Genomic DNA, 21,767 nt, shown 5'->3' on the forward strand with positions numbered 1-21,767 from the left:
ATGACAGCTTAATTTATGTAAGAGCCTTTGGTGAGGGACCTTGTCAAAGGCTTTCTGGAAATCTAAGTACACTATGTCCACTGGATCCCCCTTGTCCACATGTTTGACCCCTTCAGTAAAGCACTACTCCGACATGGCTGCACAGGTGCAGCGCTCTGCGTGAAGACAACCCTGATAGTCATAGATTCCAAGAGCTCAATCTCTTTTGCTTATAAAAGAGAATATTAATATATGACTTGATCACAGTCTATAAATACCCATGTGGGGAACAGATCTTTGATAATGGGGTCTTCAGTTTGGCAGGGGAAGGCCTAACGTGAGCCAATGGCTGAATGTTGAAGCTAGACAGATTCAGACTGGAAATCGGGTACATTTTTAATGGTGAGAGTATTTAACCATTGGAACAACTTAACAAACGTTGTGGTGGATTCTCCATCACTGACCATTTTAATTTAAGACTGGAATTTTTTAAAAAGCTCTGCTCTAGGAATTATTGTGGTGCAGGTCTCTGGCCTGGGTTATTCCGGAGGTCAGACTACATGATCCCAAGGACCCTTCTGGCCTTGGAATCTGTGAATTCTCCTTGGACTCTGACACAAGAGGCGGAGGCTGGGGACATCCTTGGATCCAAGCTCCCCTTTCTTCCACTTCCCCATCTCTCTCACCATGTGGGTTTGCCTGAGAAGGAGGGAAGGGTGCCAGCATGTGCCCATCCTGGTCCCCGAATCACTCACTCGCTCAGCCAGGTGGGCTACAGGACCAACTGGGGCAGGGTCTGGATACAGCCTTCTTGGTTCCCAGGTACAGATGGTTGCCCCCACACTAGGCTTCCTTACCAGCAGGGGTATCACCTGGGGGGCACCATGCCAGGGAGGGAGGAGCTTGCCCTTCCAGCCTGACTTTCCTTTGTGCCTTGTTCCTGACTGGCTGGGACGCAGCAGTGCAAGCCAGGCCAGGGTTTGTGGACACAGAGCAAGAACTGTGAGGCTGTGGGCCCAGGAGGGAGTTCCATCCCTTGTAAGGAAGGGGGGCTTACCATATGGGAGAGGAAGCAGGAGCAGTATTCACTGGACCTCGCTTCTTGAAGGGCTAAGGGTGAGCCCCCAGCTGTAGTTTGGGAGTCCCTGTGACATGTCTGCTCCTCAGAAGCTGTTCAGGTAACTGGGTCTGAGGTCAGGGCAGGGGGCACCCTTCAGCCCAGAGGATGATCTTGTGAGAAAAGACTTACAAAGAGGAGCTCACACTGGGAACAGCCTCTCCCCGTTCCATCCCACTCCAGTGCTGCCAGCTCTGCTTTGCTGCTACTGCCAGGTTCCTTGTTTTTTTCCTCAGCCTCCCGGGGCCCAGAGAATGTCCATCTCGGGGATGGGACAGGCGCAAGCCCTGGAGCCAGGTGGTGAGTGGGCAGAGGGTGAGTTATGACCTGAAGGAGCGGGTGTGCATCGGCAGCATGACCACTCTGGAGAGTACAGTGTACCAGCGCGTCCCCACCGATGAGGCCGAGGCCCAGATGCTGGCATCTGCTGACCTGGACGACATGAAAAGTGAGGCCCAGATCTGTGACATTTAAATGTGCCTCTTGTACAAGTGTCATCCACCCTCTGCCCAACCCGTAGGCATCAGGCCTGTGCATTTCTTCCCCCCCGCCCCCCAGGCCCATCCTCTGGGCATTTCTTCTCCCTTCCTCCCCCCGGACTCATCCCTCTGGGTGTCAGGCCTGGGCATTTCTCCTCCCCACCCACCCCGAGGCGTGTCCCCCTGGGTATCAGGCCTGGGCATTTCTCCCACTCCCCCCCTCCCAGCCCATCCCCCTCGGCATCAGGCCTGGGCCTTTACCCCCAGGCCCATCCTCTTGGGTGTAAGGTCTGAGTAACCCAACCATACCTTCCCTCCCCACTTTGTTTCATCCCTAAGATTCTGTCATCCCCCTGGGAGCTAAGCCTGGTGGTTGGTCCCCCCATTCCTTGGATGCAGGGGCCAGGAAACATGTCCCCTGCTGTTTTCCCAGCGCTGTGCTGAATTTTAGTTGAAAAGTTGAACCGAAGTCCTGGCAGTTCATGGTGAGTTGAGACAGACCCCAGGGTCCTTGTAGCAGGGGTGCTGTTTTAGCACCCTTGGCCTGACCCAATTCCGCTTGGGGGAATTGCAATCTGCCTCCCTAGATATTGCCAAGAGTTTCCTTTGGTGACAGGATTTTGCTTCACTTCCTATCTGAACCTGGTGTGCAGGGGTGCTGGGACTAGGGATTATGAGGGTGTGGCAGCACCCCCTGGCTTGATTGTAGTAATAACCAAATATATGGTCGCCACTTTCAGCACCCCTGCTATAAAAATGATCCCAGCTCCCCTGCTGCTGTGTGGTATCCCTGTGCTTTGCCCTCCCCTTCTCCCCACCGCAAGTTGAGGCTGCCTTACAGCGAGGGTGGGTGATTCCTGGGGAGCTTGTATCAGTTTAGTGAGTTTGTAAAGAGTTTTGGGGTCTATAGAACCATCCTCATTGTCACACAGGGAGCTGTCCCCTCCTGTTGTGGAATACAGGGGACCTTGGAGAGAGACCCAGGGCCCCAGTTACCAGATGTGCCTCTGACCTGGTGGTTTAGACAGTCTCGAGTCTAAACACTTCTTGCAGCTTTGTCTGGAGACCGTTCACTGCATTAGCAGGCACCACTGTCTCAACAGTCACTTACTGTCCTGGAATAAGAGACCTCAGCTAACACTTCTTCCCCATTAGCCCCCCACCCTTTCTGCTATTCCAGCCCCGGGCTTCTCCCGTCCACTCTGCTGATGCTCTTCTATCCTGCCCTGCAGTCCTGGGCTCTCTTTCCCATTCCCACAGCTCCGCTAGTGTCCCTCAATCCCAACCTGCAGCCCCCTGCTGCCCTACCTCTGACTCCCCGCTTCCACTCTACTTATGCCCTCAGTTCCGACTCACTCACATAGCTCCAAGCCTTTCCTCACCTCCCACCCCTTGGCTCTGTGCTTTTCTCACCTCCATCCTGTTACCCTCTTGATTTTAGGGCTCCATGCATCCCTTAGTTCCATCCCTCTCCTCTTGACATACTTTCCCAGCTAGCAGTGTCTTTGCTTGTCAGGACAGTGCCAGTATTGCAGCAGCCTTGTGTGAGGAGCTGTCCTCTCTGAGAAAGGGAGAAACCCCTGCTGAAGTGACTCTGAGGGGAGCTCAAGCCCAGAATCACTGGATAATTGTTGCCCAGCTGGGACCTGTGACTTGTGTTTCCTGTTGTTTAGAGAGGTACCTGGGGCCCTTGGGGTGCAGCATATGTCCTGAGATCTGCCCCTGTGTGTACGTGAGAGCAGATGGAAGAGACGTCATGGAAATGCATGCTCTGGGCCTGAGGACATGGAGAATTCAATAGGCTGCTTTCCAGGCTGGAGAGGGAGGGAGTGAGTCACCAAAGCAGGGAGAGCGGGAGAGGAGCAGGCAGTGCTACACATGCACAGGGTCTCTGGCCCTCCAGCAGGAAACTCCTCTGCTGACAAAGAGCCCCTTGGCTCAGGGAGTGAGTGGAGAAAGCGCTGCATTACAGTCTTTCCTGCAGCAAACCTCCCCCAGTGGAACCTTTCTCTCCAGGAGTTCATCTGTCCCTAGGGCTGCTGCCACCAGCATCACATGCCTTCCCCCAGCTGAGGGGGACCCAAACAGTGAGGGCATGGTGGTCTCCATGATGCTACGAAAATCCTGACAGATCATCCAGAGCAGAGACCTTGCTGGGCAGCTTGTCTTCTGGAACTCAGATAAACGACACCAAACTCTGGTCTTGCAAGTGTGGTGCATAGCTCATGAGCCTTGACCCCTGACCTTGCCAAGGACACAATGACGGCCATGCATGATGAAGATGAAGCAAGAGAGGGTGACAGCCCAGAGTTGGGGATAGGCAGCTGCATCCACAACGCAGTCGGCTATGAAGACTTGGAGGAGTTTGCCCTCAGTTTTGAAGATTATGATTTATGGGAGGCCATCAGAAACCAACTGGGTTACCCTGGTGGGGAGCCCGTCTGTAAGTACCTGACCTGCACTCCTGCACTGCAGTGAAGGGCTCAGAGCCCTGACTGAGCTCTCTCTCTCACTCACTCACACATGCAGAGTGCTGTCTGTCCATTGCTCTGTCTCTTAGAATAGGCGCCCCTGAGTTAGAGTTTGTGGCACACAGCTCCCATCCAGACAGTTCCCACTGTTTCCGCTATGTGCCCCTGTGTCTGAGCACTTGGAAGATGCTGCTCACTGTCTATGTTGTGTCTCAGGTGTTTGTGTAGGACCAGTCACTGTGGTGTTGAGGCATTTCTCTGTCTCTGTCTTACCTGAGCAATCCTGGATGCAAATCCGGAGTGGTCTACCCCATAGCCAGGGAAGATGCAGCTCTGGACTGGAACTTATTGTGGAAACAACATTTTGTCATTTGTCTTTGGCACCAAGCTGGTGTAGCCTTGTGTTCTGAGGATATGCGAAGCCTAGGACAGAGTCTCAGGCTGTTGCTGTTTGCAGGAATTTGAGCTGGGATCTGGGATCTGACTGCACTATCAGCTGGTATCAAGTTCTCAGCTCTGCAGTGTGGACTGAAGATAGTGAGGAAGGATTTAGTAGTATGTGTGGCCCTGGGTGTGAAACCTGCTGCTGGGCAGCTGGGCAAGGTCCAGTGACTGGAGAAAGAAGAAAGATGAGAAGAGGCATGAGAGAGAGGAGTGTGTGCGTGTGAGAGAGAGGGAGGGAGGGAGAGAGAGAGAGAGAGAGAATATGCTGGGAGCAGTTTCTTTCTCCTCTCCTTTTGTCATCACCTTATCCATCCACTCACCTGGTCTTGGAGGCCCTCCCAGCGATTATATAGAAATCAGAGAGCCCAGCCCTGGGTCCTGTTGCCCATCTCTTCCCAGGGCAGGGTAGGCTGCATGGGTGTGGGTATGTGGGTTTTGTGAGGAGGTGGCGGCAAAAGCAGTCTGAAGCCAGCAGTATTACTACTTGTGTTTTATTGTGGTAACTGCCCAAAGGCCCCCCTCTTGGCCTGGGTGCTGTCCCAGGCCCAAGGAGCTCACAAGAAGCAAGATGGGCTTGTGGTTAAAGCCCTGGGCTAGGATTCAGTAGCTTGGGATTCCATTTCTGGCTTTGCTGTAGACTCTTGGTGTGAGCCTGGGAAAGTTGCCCCATCCCCATGTGTAAAACGGCAATAACCCTTCCTTCCTCTCACCCTCTGTCCGTCTCATCTCTTTGGAGCAGACATACTGGGGAGTAGGCACTACCTTGCTATGGTCTGTGCAGCACCCAATGTGCTGGGGCCTTGCCCTTGGCTGATGCCTTGAGGTGCTGCTGTAGAACTGTTGCTAATAAAGAAGATGATGGGAATGGAAAGCAAGGTGCTTGGTGAGTTGTCAAGCCCACTTTTTGTTACTTCCATTCTTTGAAATTTGGTGATTTACACTTGACTCCGACATTCCCTGGGTTTGTGTGTTTGGTTTTCCCCCACCTTCTTTGGTGGTTTATTTTTACCAGCAGCGGTTTCTGAGTTGGACTGACTCAGTGCTCAGTCTCTTTGAAAGCTTATCTTAAGGGTGTGGAGGAAGCAAAGATGGGTTTCTTTATCTTCACTGTGACATTGGTAAATCTCAGTCAGCAGATCTGTTCTTGGTAATGCACAGCATGGTCAAGCTAGGTGGTCTCAGTCCAGTCACAAATTGGGGTGCTCCTGTCAGAAGTTTTTAGTTTGCAGATGCCATCCCTCAGGTTTCACTGGAGCTATTGTTTCAGGGAAGAGGAGAACAGTCTTTTTTGCTTGAGTTTCAGCCAGCAACATGCACTTTGATTACTAGATTCCAAGGCCAGACCATTGCGATCATCTAGTCTGACCTACTGCATAACACAGGCCAGAGGCCTGCCCCACAATAGTTTCTTTTGAACTAGAACATATTTTTTTTTAAATCCAATCTTGATTTAAAAATAGTCAGTGATGGAGGATTGACCACGATGCTGGATAAATTGTTCCAAGGGTTAATTATTCTCACAGCTAAAAATATACACCTTATTTCCTGTCTGAATTTGTCTAGCTGCTTCTTCCAGCCATTAGATCCTGGCAGATCTTTCTCTGCTAAACTGAAGAGCCCATTATTAAATATTTGTTCCCCGTCTAGGTGCTTATTGGCTATTATCAAATCACTCCTTAACCTTCTCTTTGTTAAGCTAAATGTATTGAGCTCCTTGTGAATGTCACTATAAGGCAAGTTTTCCAATCCTTTATTCATTCTCGAGGTTCTTCTCTGAACCGTCTCCAATATATCAACATCCTCCTTGAACTGTGGACACCAGACCTGGGTACAGTATTTCCACAGTGGCCACAGCAGTGCCAAATACAGAGGTAAAATAACCTCTCTGCTCCTACTTGTAATGCTTGGATCCATAAGCTGGAGAATTTCATTAGCGCTTTTGGCCACAGTGTCACACTGGTGGATCATGTTCTGTGGATTATCCACCATGATCCACATGCCTTTTTCAGAGTCCCTGCTTGCCAGGATAAAGTTCCCCACTTCCTGTAAGTGTGCCTGCAGTCTTTGTTCCTATATAGATACACTTACATTTAGCCATATTAAAACAAGTATTGTTTGCTTGCACTCCACTCACCAAGTGCACCAGATTGCTCTGTATCGCTTACCTGTCCTCTGCATTATCTACCCTTCCCCAATCATTGCGTCAGCTGCAAACTTAGGTTCTTTAGGTGCTAGGGAGCTTTGGGCCATGGCTTGACTGTCCGGCACAGGTGCTCTTGGCTGATGAAGGCCGGGCAGAACCTGCTGAGTCTCTTAGTGGAGGAGACTCTCGATGACTTCCTTTGGGAGGGACATGTACCAATTATTAGACCTTTGATCAATAAACTGTGTTTGGAAATTGAACATGAGAACAGCCATACTGGGTCAAACTAATGGTCCATCTAGCCCAGTATCCTGTCTTCTTACAGTGGACAATGCCAGGTACTTCAGAGGGAATGAACAGAACAGGCAATCATCAAGTGATCCATCCCCTCTCTCCATTCCCAGCTTCTATCTCACCAGTTATCATCCTGTCTCACACTTCACTCTTGGCACAATCACAAAAAGGTAGTGATAAGGCAGCTACTGCCGTCTCTGGTGTCCTTAGATGTTTGGCTTTAGGCCAGGGTGGGGCAGACGACTATGCTGACTGTGTTAGGGCTGTGTTAGCACAGAACGCAGTGCTCAGCAAGCTGGGATGAAAGCCTACAGGGCACTGGCAAGCCACACATTAACTGGCCACATGGACCTTGTTACTGCACACTAAAGTTCCATAGGTTGTAACAGCAGGACTTCAGTGCGCTAGAGCAGTGGTTCTCAACCAGGAGTCCGGGGTCCCCTGGGGGGCCACGAGCAAGTTTCACGGGGTTTGCCAAGCAGGGCCAGTGTTAGGCTTGCTGGGGCCTAGGGCAGAAAGCCGAAGTCCCACTGCATGGGGGTGAAGTGTTGGGGTCCTGAGTCCCACCATGTGGGGCTGAAGCAGAAGCCTGAGCAACTTAGCTTCACAGTGCCCTGGGCAACTGCCCTGCTTGCTACCCCTGAACGGCAGCCATTGCTTTTAGATGCAGAAAACCAGTTACTGTGGCACAGGTGGCTATGGAATTTTTATAGCATGTTGGGGGGTGCTCAGAAAGAAAAAGGTTGAGAGCCCCTGCACTAGAGAACTTTTAGTGTGTGGTTGCAGGGCCACACAGTGACTTAGAGCACAGCAGGCTTGTCACACATTAGGCCTCTGTTTACACAAGCCTTAGCCGATAGTCTCCTGCTGCTGACTCAGAACAAGGGCCAGATTTACAACAGTGACCTCTGATTTTAGGTGCTGAACTTCAGATACCTTGAGCTTGTGGATGAGCAGAGCACCCAGAACTCCAACTGAAGCCATTGGGAGCCCTTCTGAAAAACTGGGCCTGAGGTCCCTCAGGCTGGGTCCCTTATTGAGATACCCAAACCCATGGCAGGTTTTGGAGGATGTAGGCCCATCTTTCCATGCTGAGTCCTTTATCTTTGTCAGGTGCCCTCCATCATGGTGACCAAGGGATCCACCACTCCTAGCAAAGGTAGTGAGAGATTCAAATGCTTTCTTCCAAAGAGATCCCCACAGGCAGTATTTATAGGGAATTGCTCACCTGCCCTGAGTGCCCTCATGCAGAGCCTGCCAAGCTCCATCGTCTGCCCCTTCGTATTTACTGACTACAAGAGGCCACTAGAGGAGGTAGTGAGAGGCTTGGCCTCTTCAGTTTCACAGGCAGGGCCTTGCCATGGCTTCTTAGGCTCCTAGCACCTCAAGGGAACGTTACCTGGGGCTGTTCCTCAGAAGACCAGTGCAGAATGCTGCCCCTGCTATTGGATTGGGGTTTCCCATTGGGAGATTCACTGTGTGACCTCAGGCTTGTTGGGCCCCTGTTGCCACCTGTAGCATGGGGATAAATAACATTTTCTTACATCACGGGTGTGTTGTGAGACTAAATGACGCTCATATTCTCCAAGGATGGAGGCGCAGAAATGTATACATCAACAAGTCAGTTTGGTATGTGCCTTGTGAACATAGTGTTAAAAGGTGTATTCACATCTTGTGCCCTCACTTCATACAGATCACTCATGCTCATTGCACTCACACACCAGCCACACGCGTCTTTTCACATGCATTCGCATCACATCCACATTCATAAAGCACATTCATGCACAAAGACACGCACCATACAACTAGTGAAATCTGTGTGCATGCACATGACTGCAGAGAGAACTCTCGGCCCCTGTGCAGTGCAGCTCCAAGAACACCACCAGCAGCTCACTGGTGTCGATGGGCAGTTATTGGCTTCCACTGATATTCCAGTAATGGAATATGGAGGAGTCCAACTGTCAGCAGGACTCACATCAGCCGTGCAGCCAATGGGGAAAATCCCCACAGGCTCAGTATGGATCTATTCTATCTTTAACGTAGTGACCCAGATTCCCGAGGAGCGAGGCTGTGGTGTGGCTGTCCTGGTGCTGGAGACCTCCTTCCCGTGGCTGGAAGGGGCCCACATTCCCGTGGGTACAGGGGCATAGTGCTGCAAACCGTTCTGACGTGCTGCAGCGCCAGTGGAGAAATTGCTTTGCTTTAAAGTCTGGTGCTTTTCACATTCTGAAGGTCAAAGTTCTTGAGGCCCAGCTGACAGAGGACAGTGCACAGATGCTGCCCTTCATCCTGGGCAAGGCAGGGCTGTCCTGAGAGACTTGGGGGCCCCAGGCAAGATGACTCTCCTTTCCTGATGAACCTCTCAGGGGGAACAGATCTTGGCTTCCCCTGCAGGCAGGCCTGAGGAGGCTCCACAGATCCCCACATAATGGGAAACAGTGGACTGGGGGCTCCCTGACTAGCCTAATCCACCTTTTGCTGTGGCTCATCACCTTGTTGCCAGCACAAAGTGCCAGAGGCAAGCATCAGCGGTTCGGGGCCCGGTGTGCGTAGCGCCAATGAACACACCAGGATGGAGAAGCAAAACACAAGTTTATTTGAGCTCAAATAAGGTGCGAGGGAGAATGCAATCTCAAATCCTGCACACCTAAAACAAGCAGTTTCTTCCTTTTATATCCCAGTTGTTTACTACAAAACTTTTTCTTGCTGACTAACTGATCTTTCACTCCCCTCTCCTTTCCCATCCAGCTGCAGTATCTTTTCTCACTCAATCTTTTTGTCTTCCCCCTCCCTTTCCCCTTTCTGCTGCAGAGACATGTGTGCTGTATCTAAGAGTGGCCTTGAAACTTGCTTCAATTTAGCTCCAGTGTATTACAGCAGGGAACTGGCTATTACAATAAAAAAACTAACTGCTGACATTACATTTTACAGCTATTAACACGTTAGGTTACACAAAGTGTTAAACATGGAGGAACAATGGTTCATTGAGGCCTGAGCAGGAGGGCTTTATCGACACTCGTGGTCTTCCATTTTCCCGAGTTACCTAGATTTATGCCTAATGACACCAACAACCTTGTAACAAAGCCCAGAATTTCATTGCTCCCTTTCATCTGCGTTCTCCAAGGAAGCTTCAGCTTCTCCACCTCAGCTTGGGCAATGGCAAGGGAGCCTCACCCATCCACAGCACACTGTTGTCACAGCACCAATGCAGTCAGAAGGACAGTCACTGTTCAGGCCTGTTGCATGCGGGTTTATGTCTGCTGTCCCTTTTCTCTGGTATTGCTAATGCTGCCAGCACTGCAGGAGCCAGGTCTGTAGATGTAACAACTAGCACTGACAGCGTGTAGTGGTCAATCTGGAATGCAGCTTTGCTGTTCCGGTATCTTTGAGTCAGTCGGCTGGACACTGCAACTCAGAACTGAAAGTGATCATGAAAGCTGCATGACTGATCCCTTGGAAGTCAGGGATTGCTAGAGTTAATTGTGCAGCCTTCATTCTGGCCCCTTGTGTGTGTTGCATTATTACACTGCAGCCTTTCACTACATGATCATGTAACAGCATGTCATCCAGTGTTTTCTGCAGCCATAGATACTTCCACTTATCACTGGCAGTGGCTGAGGAATCCCTCCCCTCCATGCTACATGGCTGAGTTAGGCATAGTCACACATAGCATGGCCTTCCTGACGGAAACGGCCTTAGAAAGCGAACCGCACGCCCCAAGCTCTGCAAGGACACACAATCTGATCTTCAGACTCTCCCAGCGGAGCCTAATCAGACCTAATTTTCACCATGTTACGGCAAAAACCCCATAGTCTCAGCCAGGAGAGCCCCTTTCCTGGGTGAAGTTTGTCTCTTGCTCACAAAGAGCAGAGGAACATTAAAATGGAATACAAAAATACTCTCCCCCTGAGGGCTTCTTACCCAGCCCTAGGCATCGTCTCCCTGCAAGGCTGTTCGTGGAGCCACCATTAGTTCCTGGCAGTCCCTGGGCATTCAAAGGCACGTCTCACTCGGGGCCGTTCCCCTGTCAGATTGTAGCATTGCACTCCCCGATGCTGTGGTGCTGGACTTGGCCCAGAAGGATCCAGGACATTACTACTCCTGGGAAGGACGTGTGGAATTTTGTCACTCACCTCCTACTCAGAAATGGGATAACCATTTTACTTGACCTTATATTGACAAATTCACGCTCAGGCAGAGAGCAGCTTGGAAAGCGTCGTCCCAGTGGGTGATTGTTCTCAAATGTTAGAGACAGCCACATACTGGGGGCTACAAGAACTTGACTTGCTGGGGCGTGAATGCTCCAGCTGAAGTGGGAATGCTAGTAGGAGCTGCTGAGAGACCTGTGTGTCTGCCTTCCTGCCAGCACATTTCCACTAAACACACCATCCATCTTTCCTTGCTTGCTTTGTCTCCAGGCCACCGCTTTGAAGATAACCCTGGTGTGAGGCGGCATCTGGTGAAGAAACCATCTAGGAGCCAGAGCACCAGAACCAGCAGGAAGATGGTGTCAACCCCGTCTGTCAAGAAGAAGAAGAAGAAAAAAAAGCTGGACAGGAGGCCCCATGAGGTATACAAGCCACACCCTCTCCAGGTGGCCACAGATCACGTCAGGCCCCCAAAAGCAGGAGATGGGCTTAGAAATAACAAGACTTTAAATGTAGTAAATGTAGCATTGTGATTGTTTGCTTTCTGCCTTCTGGTCTTAGGGTTCAGATTTTCAATCTTTCTCCACAGCCAGGATGGCTAGAAATTTACTTTTTAACATAAAAGCAGAGATTCTTACAAAAATCATATCCCTGCAGAAGGTCCTGTTTTAAGAAACACATCAAATATCCTGATAATTGCAATAAAATCAGGGGAGTTGGCAGCACAGTAATGGCACCACTTTGCTGGATGGGAGGTCTCTTGGGCAGGGGGGATTCTGACTGATGAGAGGCAAAATCTTTGCACTAGAGACAATGAGAGCTGCAGCGTAGAACGATTCACATCCCTGCAGGGTCACTGTGTGCTCTGGAGTGGCATATGTGAAAGAATGGGTGTGCTAAGCTCTGGTGTTGTGCATCGCTGTGGACTCCTGCCAGCTGTCCCTGGGATATTTGTTCTAGCCACTTCTGGTCATCAAACCTTTCGTACATTAAAGAGCGAGAGAGGACACCATTGATCCCCCATTCCTTTAGGTGGCCTGCGCCTGGGCCAGTTAGCAGAGCCCTTTGGCCCAGTGTTCTCTGCTCAGCTGTTGGAATGAGGTGAGGACAAGGTGATATCGCTTGTGGAGCCGGTATTGCTGAGGAGTCTTCCCGCTGCTGTCGAGTTAAATGTTTTTGCTTTAACCCTGGGCGGCAGGTGTTTGTGGAGCTGAACGAGCTTGTCGTAGATAAGAACCAGGAGATGCACTGGAAGGAGACAGCACGCTGGATCAAGTTTGAGGAGGATGTGGAGGAGGACACAGCACGGTGGGGGAAGCCTCACGTAGCCTCACTATCCTTCCGCAGCCTGCTGGAGCTCAGGAAGACCATTGCTCACGGTGAGTCTCAGCAGCCTTTCCATGACCAATGGGCTCCTGCAGAGAGAAAACAGGAGAACTGCCCAGGTGAATTTGGGCCTTACCATGGAGGAAACATTTATAGGGCAGCTGCTACTCGTGGGTTCTGTGTCCTTAATAGACACTTCAGCAGTGTCTCAACCCATGTTCTTTTAAGGAAAGCTAAGGAAGTGAGAGAGGCTCCTTTGGCCTGTGTGACCGGGCTGTGGCATGGGTGTCAGGGTTCCCGCTCTGGTGTGCCAGGCCCATGTCCTATCAGACCCAACTGCTGACTCCAAGCACTGGCTGGAACATGTCCCCTATGTCAGGGCCTGCGCATTGGGTCAATAAAGAGGCCAAGGGCATTTTGTGTTTTAAGGTTTGTCTTTTCCATAAGAAATTCAGGTCCTTTCTAGGCAGAAGACTGTGCAACCTAGATGGGAACTCGTGAAACAAAACACGCCATTGCCAAGAGTTGTGTGGTTGTGAGCTGCTGGTTGGAGGTGTTTTGTTGAAATGAGTCACGTTCTCTAAAGCCCAGAATGGCCTGTGAGCCTCCTCCCAGGGCGACATCTCTTCCTCTGGTCCATGTGCTCACAGCGGCACCTGAGCCAGGGCCCCGTCAGTCGGACAGAGCAGGGGCTACTGGCAGGGCATTCTCTGGGGGAGCTATTGACTTTGGAACTCGCTCCCCCTGGTCTGGAACAGTCTGAGTCTGCTGGCAGCCCCTGTGTGAGCAAGCATTGGGCAGGGGGGTTATTGGAGCAATGGGGCTGGGAGACTGGTGTGTGCCATATTGGCTGCCTGGGCTCAGTGTGTTTTTGTTGGGGTTAGGGTGGCAAATGTGCTGCTCTTTTAGTACTGACATGATTTTGTATTGTATGTTGTAGTGAAAGGTACCCAGAGCCAAATGTAACAGGATGGCACCTTATCCTGCCCGAAAGGGGGTAGGCAGGCAGGGTGAGGTAAGACTCTGCCTTTATACAGAGAGGACTGGGGAAATGGGCTGAACAATCTTGAGGGAGGAGCCCTAGGACCAGTCCTGCCGACAGAGAAGGTCTGAGCTGAATTTTTTTCTATGCTCTGTGAAGAGAAAGACTTTGCGCTGTTCCTAGCATCCAGACTATGTGGGAGAGCAAGCTGGAGAGGCCTCTGCCCACCCAGGAGAGGCATTCTTTAGGTGTATTGGATTCAAATGCTCTGTACAAGAGCATCTCCAAAGAAACATGCACCTGCTAGAACCCTCCCACAGTACCAGGACCCTGGAGGTCACTCTGGAAGACACATGTCAGGATATTCAGAAAAAGCCCCAAAACAAACTAAAATGTTACTTCAGGAACATGAGTCCGAACACATCTGAAATGATACAGGCCTGTGCCTCAGAATAACACAGGGGAGCTTCAGACAGCCTGTAAAAGCATGGCAATAAAACGCTTCTCAGGTTTTCTAGGCCTGAAAGAAACCACTAGCAACATAGCCTCCCGATACACTGTTTCTAAAACTATTCACTGCTGTGAGCCAGCTGCAGTGCTGCAGACAAACCCTCTGTACATGGGAACTTCACCCCCAACAGCTGCCAAGCAGGACCTGCCAGTTCCCCCTACTCTTTGATACCCACAACACAACACTCCTGCTACCACCTCAGCCAGTGCAGCAAATGGCCCCTTTGCCCCTTTAACAGAGCGTAGCTGGCCCTCCTGGCTCCTGCCTCTGCAAGGCTCAGATAAAGTCACTCTGAGACCTCTGGTTCTGAAACTACTGGTGCTTTTATTTACAAGTTTGTGCTCCCACCAGCTTCTCACCATACAGCTTATACAGTGCTGGGTTCCTTGTGCCTGAACAGGGGGCTTTCTCTTTCTCTCTGCCTGCACTCCCTTACTCTCCTCCATCCTACCATGCTGCTGCCTTCTTTCTAGCCTCTTATATATCCCTGGGCTAATTGGGCTGGCAGCTGGCTCTCATTCCCCAATTACAGCAGGCTCTTTCCAGCCAGCTTGACTTTATTCACTCAGACGGGGCTGGCATGGCAGGGGGCTGATTCTGCAGTCTTTCTAATCAGCACCTTGTCACAGCCCCCCACCACAAAGCATAAGCGGGTCAGCAGCTAACCCTAAATGCAAGCAAGGCCCATTCCTCCAGCCTGGGTCCCCAAGGGCAGCAGCCCCGGGACCGGGGGCAGGGCAGTTTGCTCTCTCGGCAAAGCAAACAATGCTCAAGCTGCTAGATTCTGCCAGGAAACCGCAATCTCGGAGTGACTGGGACAAACAAACCCAAACCAGTGACAGATGGGTCTGGGCGGAATTACACCGACTCTCTCCCAATACAGACTCTCTGTGCAGAGGGAAACCAGGAGATGCAAAGCCCTGACCAAGCCCAGAGAGGGCAACTGAGCAGCCAGCAGGGCAGAGGAGAGACAGGGACAGACACTCACATTGACTCCTGGGCTTAGAAAAAAGGAAAGAGCTTTCCTTAATTTGCTGGGGATGGTCCCAGACTTCATATCCCCAAGTGATGAGGAAGCGCGATGGAGAGAGATGCAGAGATGGCCCTACACAGCCACCACCTGAGTCAGGAACAGAGACTAATGACTACGGTTAAGGGTTTGTCACAGTTATTTTTAGTAAAGGTCCCGGGCCGATCATGGGCAATAAACAAAAGTTCTCAGAAGCCCATGACCTGTCTGTGACTTTTACTAAAAATAATGGGGGGGAGGCTGGCTGGGGGAGGGGGGACTAAGAGCTCCAGTCCCTGCTGCCCACGGTGGCTCAGAGCTGTGGCGCCACCCCTACTCCAGGGGACAGGGCTGAAGCTGAAGCAGAAAATGTCTCAGAGGTCTCTCAAAGTCACAGAATCCATGTGACACAATCTTCTCCTTAGTAATGACAGAGGATCATAGAAGCAAACCCTGAAGGCTGCATGAAGCCCCATCTGTGCAAAGGCCTGAGGGGTCTGTGTGACACGCTGGCAGCTCCTGTATAGCTCATCCGCCAGCGAGTTGCAATTGAATGGAAGCGTGTGGATGAGTGTGAGAGAGGAGTGACTGATGGGTGGGGGGGGTGAGTGGCTCGGGTGGATGAGAGTGTTAGGGTGTCTGGTGCCTGGGTATGAGTGTGAGGGGTGACCGGAGTGAGTGTGTTATGAGTGATGGGGATGTGTGGGGTGAGCCATGTGCATAAATGAATGTAATATGGACAGCCGCCTTCTGAGTGTGCCCTTGTGGCCAGAGGTGGCTCTGGAGCACCCTGCCTCTGCTTCCCCCCATTATGCAGGCCCCTTCCAGTATTCATTCAGTTCACAGGTAGTTCAAACAACCCCTTCCTGGGGTCCAGTCCCCTCAGGTGCGTGCTGACCTCTAGTCTCCAACTCCAGTTCAGTCTCTGTCTCCCGAGAATCCAGAATAACACAAAGTCTCACAAAAACAGAACACAAACTGACAGTCTTCATCCCAGCCCCACCTCTCTGATGGACGTCTTTCTGCTTCCCAGCACCTCCTGCCTGGAGTTTGGCCTTCTCCACAAGCCTTTGCAGTCTCTCCCAGGCCTCCCTGCCTGGAGAGTTTCCTCACTCTCCTGCTTCTTGAGCTTTCCCCTTCTGCTGACTCAGGGTCCTTCAGGGTCTACAGACATAACTGCAGTTTCTTGGGCTTTCCTGTCCCCTGCCACTTCCTTCTCCCTTTGTACTGGAGTCGTCTGACTCCTTTCAGGGGGATCATCCGGTAGTCAGGGCTGGCTTAGTCCAGCCCATGGAGCAAGCCATTCCGTTACAATGAGTGTGAGGGGTCAGTAGAGTGTGTACGTGTATGCACATAGGTGTGGTGGGGGTGAGCAGTGCACACGTGAGAGCGAGGGGAGAGAGGTGTGTTTGTGGGTGAGAGCTCTGTACATCTAGCTAGCTCTGGTAACAACAGCAGCAAAGCCGTGGGCACACTGGCTAGCTGTTTGCATATGTACCCAGGTGTACACATCCTGCACTACCATTGCTTCGCTGCAATTGTTCTTCAGGCTAGGTAGCTCAAAACTAGCCTGGGTATGTCTGCAGTGCTGCAGTCTGCCCTCTGACTGCAGTGCAAACAAACCCTGAGCATGTAATGTGGGTGAATGGTGGTGAGGGGCAGAGGCACATGCGGGGGTTGGGGGAGTGTGAGAAAGTGGCCGATGCCAGCATGTGTTTGACTGGCCATGGGGGAAGTGCCAGGCTCCTGGGCCTCACTGACCCCTCCCTAAAGGCAGTGCTGGTGCTTGCTCTCTCCCAGCTGGCAACACCAGTATCTGGGCGGAGTCTGTGGGGATGCTGGAGGTGGGCATCGTGACTAGCTGTCTCTCCCTCCCTCGCCCAGGTGCTGTGCTGCTGGACCTGGAGCAAACCACCCTTCCTGGTATCGCTCACCTTGTGGTGGAGACCATGATTATCTCCGATCAGATCAAAGGGGACGACAGAGCCAACGTGCTGCGTGCCCTTTTGCTCAAGCACAGGTAGGCAGTCAGGAGCTGGGGACTGCGTGAGGGGACAGCGGGGGTGAGGAGGGGCTGCAGGAGTGATGGTGAGACTTGGGGTGCAGAGATGGAAGCAGGACCAGAGGTGAGAGGCTTAGGGACCTGGGGCAGTAGAGGGAACAGAAAGGGAAGGGATGGAGGTACGCAGCCTGAATTCAGAATAGGGCCTGGCCCTGGTGGCGGCAATGAAGTGGAGGAACCAGAGCCTTTGAGGGAGTGATGGAGGGGAAGGCAGGGCGTGTTCATTAGAGCAGGGCCATGTTGAGGGGGAGCAGGGAGAGATCAGAGACTGGGGGCAGATGGGGGCAGAGAGAGATCAGAGCCTGGGGCCAGAGGGGGAGCAGGGAGGAGTCACAGCCTAGGGTCACAAGGGAAGCAGGGCCATGCTGAGTGGGAGAGGGATTGTGGGTGTCATTGCCTGGGGCAGAGGGAGCAGGGCCACGGTGTGGGTTGGGGGAATTGAGAGGGGAGCAGAGCCTTGGGGGAGGCAATGGAAGAGCTAGCGAAGGGCCCTGGGGCAGGACTCCTGAGAGGTTGCCAGGGGAAGGCGAATAGAGGGAAGGGAGGTGGGAGAGTGAACAGAGACAAGGCCTGTGGCCAGTGGTGAGGAAATGGCCCCTGATGGAAGCAAGGTGGAGACTGTGGGGCCAAGATGATGATGAGGTATAAGGGCTCTAGCGGGGCAGTGAGAAGGGGTGTGGGGTGGAGCGAGCAGAGAGGAGCGTCCCAAAGGGATAGGAGCAGATCAGAGATCAGTTGCTTTATTCTTGGTTCTTGCAAAGGGAGCATAGGGCACAGATGCCCTGCCCTGACCCAGCCAAGTGCCATAAACCTGTCTCCTGCATTCAGAGGGAGTTCAGTCCCTGTGTTCATTTGGATCCGGGCTGCTGTCTCCCAACAGCACCTGCTCCCCAGTGGGCCTGGCCCCTATCTAGACTAGAGGAATCTCTGAGTGGGGAATTCACATGTCTCCTGCCCAGCCACAGCTGGTTTGTGAGGATGAATTATTCATGCCTACTCAGTATTGGGCTTCCCAGACTGCAAGCAGCAGCTGAATGCAGCCCATGAAACTCCTGCTGGAGTGTCCCAGCATCCTGCTTTTGAAAGGAAGCCGGAGGGCAGCGACTGTCCCATTGACTCCCACTAGCACTTTTGAAAGCTGCTGGTGTCCTTTCCAGCCACCCCAATGATGAGAAGGAGGGGTTCTTCCCCCGAAACCACTCCAGCTCCAGTATGAATTCGATAGCGGGGAACCACCATCACAACCACAACCACACAGCCGACACATGTGTGGCCCTGATGGGTGAGGAGCGGGAGCGCATCGAGATGCTGGACCCCAGACCCCAGGACTCGGAGTGCAAAGAGGTGAGGGAAGGGGGACTTGCAAGTTATTGCTTTGCCCTTGCCCTACCTCCCCCGGCCCTGCCATGGAGCTTTTTGGAGCAGGGACCAGGGGGTGCAACCCAGTACCCTTTGGGGGCTAGATACTCACCACTGAAAAAAGCAGAAGCCTAGACTGAGGCTTTAAATCTATCAATAAATATATGGAGCTATACCTATCTCATAGAACTGGAAGGGACCCTGAAAGGTCATTGAGTCCAGCCCCCTGCCTTCACTAGCAGGACCAAGTACTGATTTTGCCCCAGATCCCTAAGTGGCCCCCTCAAGGACTGACCTCACAACCCTGGGTTTAGTAGGCCAATGCTCAAACCACTGAGCTATCTCTCCCCTCTCAAACCCATCTCTAGGCATTTGAATAAGTGGCCTGATCACCACAAGAGCTAAGCGCCTGGCAGCTCCCACTGAATCAGCAGCAGTTGTAGGCAACCAGCACTTTGAATCCAGGTCACTTATTGAGGTGCCTAAATATGGATTTAGGAACCTAATTTTAGACTTCCATTTTTGATGAATCTTGGCCTCAATTTATGGTGTGAGTGACAGCTCCCCAGGCAGCACTATGCCTGGGACCATTCCCCTAGACAGTGCAGTGGTGCTGGCCTCATTCAGGGGCTGACTGGCTGCTACATCACCTCTGAGCCTGCCTGCCTCTCTGTCTCCTGTTGGTGCTAATGACGAGCTGAGGATGCTGAAGGGGAGCCATGTGAAGACAAGGGTAAAGGAATGGAACTGGGGCAGGGAAGATCTGGAGCCAGCTCCTTCTGGGGGTTGAGAGACAATATGCCACAACAGCAGAGGAGGAAATAATTGACCTGTGGCACTAGTCTGTGTCTGGGATCTTGTCAGTCCTCTGTGTGATTAGAAGGGTAGAGCAGGTGGAGGTGGTTTGCTCATAGACTGTGCTTGTCTCCTGGAGAAGTTTTTAATCAGCAGCATATGCCCAGAGACAGGAGAACAACTTTACTGGACCCAAGCGTTCCTGCTGGTTTGATGTATCCATATACAATATCAGGGTTGGAAGGCACCTCAGGACCTTATCTAATCCAACCCCCTGGGCCAATCCCCAGACAGTTTTTTTTTTTTAAACCCCAGTTCCCTAAATGGCCCCTTCAAGGATTGAGCGCTCAACCCTGGGTTTAGCAGGCCAATGCTCAAACCACTGAGCTATCCTTCCCCTCAGATGTCAACACCTGTCTTAGATTGTGAGCTCCATGGGGCACGGACCTTTCCCCTGTGCCAGGCGCTGTACACATACATAACAAAGAGGCCCAGGTCCATGGCTGGGACCGTAGACATGGCTGCAGTACATAAATATACTGCTCAGCCTCTGCCCTTCCCAGCACCTTCTGCCCACAGATTTTAAAGTGCTTTACAAACATTATGAGTTAACCCCTCCAGGTCTAAGTGTAAATGCTGACATGCTGTGCAGGGTGCGGGATTGGGCCCAGATGTAAATGGTGCCCTGCAGCACATGCAGGGGGGGGCACTTGGGCGCAGGTGAAATGGTGGCACAGAGAGAGTTGAGCCTGGATGTAGATGGTGAGGAGCAGCTGGGGAAGTCACGCCCAATGCAAATGGTGAAATGCGGGGCAGGGGATCAGGCCTTAGAGTAAATGGCAACACATGAGGGGGTGGGGAATTAGATCCAGGTGTAAATGGCGACATGCAGTGCAGCGGGGGGAGGATCAGGCTCAGGTGTAAATGGCGACATGCAGCACTGAGTGGGGAAGGGGAGGAGTCTGGCCCAGTGTAAATGGTGATGCAGGGGGCTGGGTGGGGGAGGGGAGGAGTTGGCCTGGTGATGCAGGGGGCTGGGTGGGGGAAGGAAGGGGAGGGGAAGAGTCGGGCCTGGGAGTCCAGTCCTCACCTATGCATGTTTCTTTCTGACTGGGATAGAAAAATCTGCATCTCCACAGTTCCGAGGGGCATCGCGGCAAATATCTGAAACTGATGGAGAAGATTCCTGAAGATGCTGAGGCATCCGTTGTCCTCGTGGGTAAGAAGTGCCAATCAGAACCCTGCTGGGGAGGCCCAGTTCAGAGCCCAAGCTGGGGCCCAGCCAGACACATGCGCTCACCAGCCAGTCTCTGTTACCCAAACTTTAAGGTGGGAGGGAGCCACTTTCCAAGCCCTGGGAACCTCCCTCCAATAGCCCCTTCTTGCCTCTTCCTGCTGTCATCAGCAGCGGCTCCAGGCACTAGCACAGCAAGCGCATGCCTGGAGCGGCAAGCTTCGGGGGGCGGCCTGCCGGTCACTGTGAAGGCGGCAGTCCGGTAGCCATTGTTGGCACGCCTGTGGAAGGTCCGCCACCGCCGGTCCCACAGCTTTGGTGGTAATTTGGTGGCAGGTACGCCGAAGGCGTGGGACGGCAGATCACCCACAGAAACGCTGCCAAAGGGCACCTGACTGCTGTGCTTGGGGTGGCAAAAAACATAGAGCCGCCCTGGCTGTCATCTTATGGGGGACTTGGTGGCTTTTGGGGGTATCCTTCAGGCCCCAAAAGCCTCTCTGCTACGATCTGCTTGCCAGGCCGTGCCCTGAGGGGGGACAGCATGTCCCTGGACTTTGCGCAGGAAGAGCTGCTCCGAGCTTGGATGGTGGGGAGTGGAATGGAGACTAAGAAGGCGGCAAATGTTTGGCCCTGCCCATCTCAACCCCCTTCTGGGAGGGAGGAATATTGGGTGGGGACCCTTCATTGAACGTTTCAGAGCCTTGTCAAGCATTGGATTCACTTTCCGATGACACTTCAGTATGGTGCATTTTCAAAATTGTTTTGCCCATCTCTGCTTAAAACCACATGCTTGGGCCAATTTCAGAGCCTAGATAAGCAGGCTGGGTAAAAGCCCTGAGCCTCACTGGTAGAATTTGGTGTGAACCCTGCAGTGCTGTGTGAGTTGTGGTATGAGAAGCTGCCCAATAGCCAGTGGAATGACACCTCCCCAGGCACTTAGGCTGGCTGAGAAAGGGTCAGGGTGGCCTCTTGCTGGCTGTGTGGACCACATAGCGGAGACAGTACAGATCCATTCTTCCTTCTCACAAGGAGACTCTAGAGCAAGGGAGGGGCCAGCTCTCACGCTAACTCTTTCTGCAGACTCCTTAATTCAGGAATTTTGGTGGGGAAGAAATGGGTCAGGAGGTGTCATTGGAACTGGCTTCAGAGGAAACTGTTGAAAGTGAAGGTGTCCCTGAACATGGTGATGTAGGAAAAGAGGAGAGTAGGGAGGTGAAAATAAGAGGACACAAAATTATTTAGCAGAGAATCCTGTGGCACCTTATAGACTAACAGACGTTTTGGAGCGTGAGCTTTTGTGGGTGAATACCCACTTCGTCAGACGCAGGCCACGCTATAGCAGACCTTAAGGTGGCCATCCTGCAGCAAAAAAACTTCAGGACCAGACTTCAAAGAGAAACTGCTGAGCTTCAGT

General features: G+C 52.2%; 1 protein-coding gene across 3 annotated transcripts in view; it reads left to right on the forward strand.

Moving 5' to 3' along the window:
* Positions 1–21,767, forward strand: part of SLC4A3 (solute carrier family 4 member 3) — a 71,016-nt gene that overhangs the window by 8,808 nt on the left and 40,441 nt on the right. The window contains exons 5-10 of one of the 3 annotated variants that reach the window (XM_032774438.2): positions 1,333–1,544; positions 11,346–11,497; positions 12,274–12,454; positions 16,788–16,923; positions 18,123–18,309; positions 20,239–20,338. In XM_032774438.2, coding sequence (XP_032630329.1) covers positions 1,333–1,544; positions 11,346–11,497; positions 12,274–12,454; positions 16,788–16,923; positions 18,123–18,309; positions 20,239–20,338 — 968 coding nt within the window. The remainder of the gene's footprint in view (positions 1–1,332; positions 1,545–11,345; positions 11,498–12,273; positions 12,455–16,787; positions 16,924–18,122; positions 18,310–20,238; positions 20,339–21,767) is intronic. The other 2 variants (XM_075070326.1, XM_032774446.2) reach the window with 2 other exon arrangements.

This window comes from Chelonoidis abingdonii, chromosome 10 (assembly GCF_003597395.2).
Source record: "Chelonoidis abingdonii isolate Lonesome George chromosome 10, CheloAbing_2.0, whole genome shotgun sequence".
Classification (NCBI taxonomy): Eukaryota; Metazoa; Chordata; order Testudines; family Testudinidae; genus Chelonoidis; species Chelonoidis abingdonii.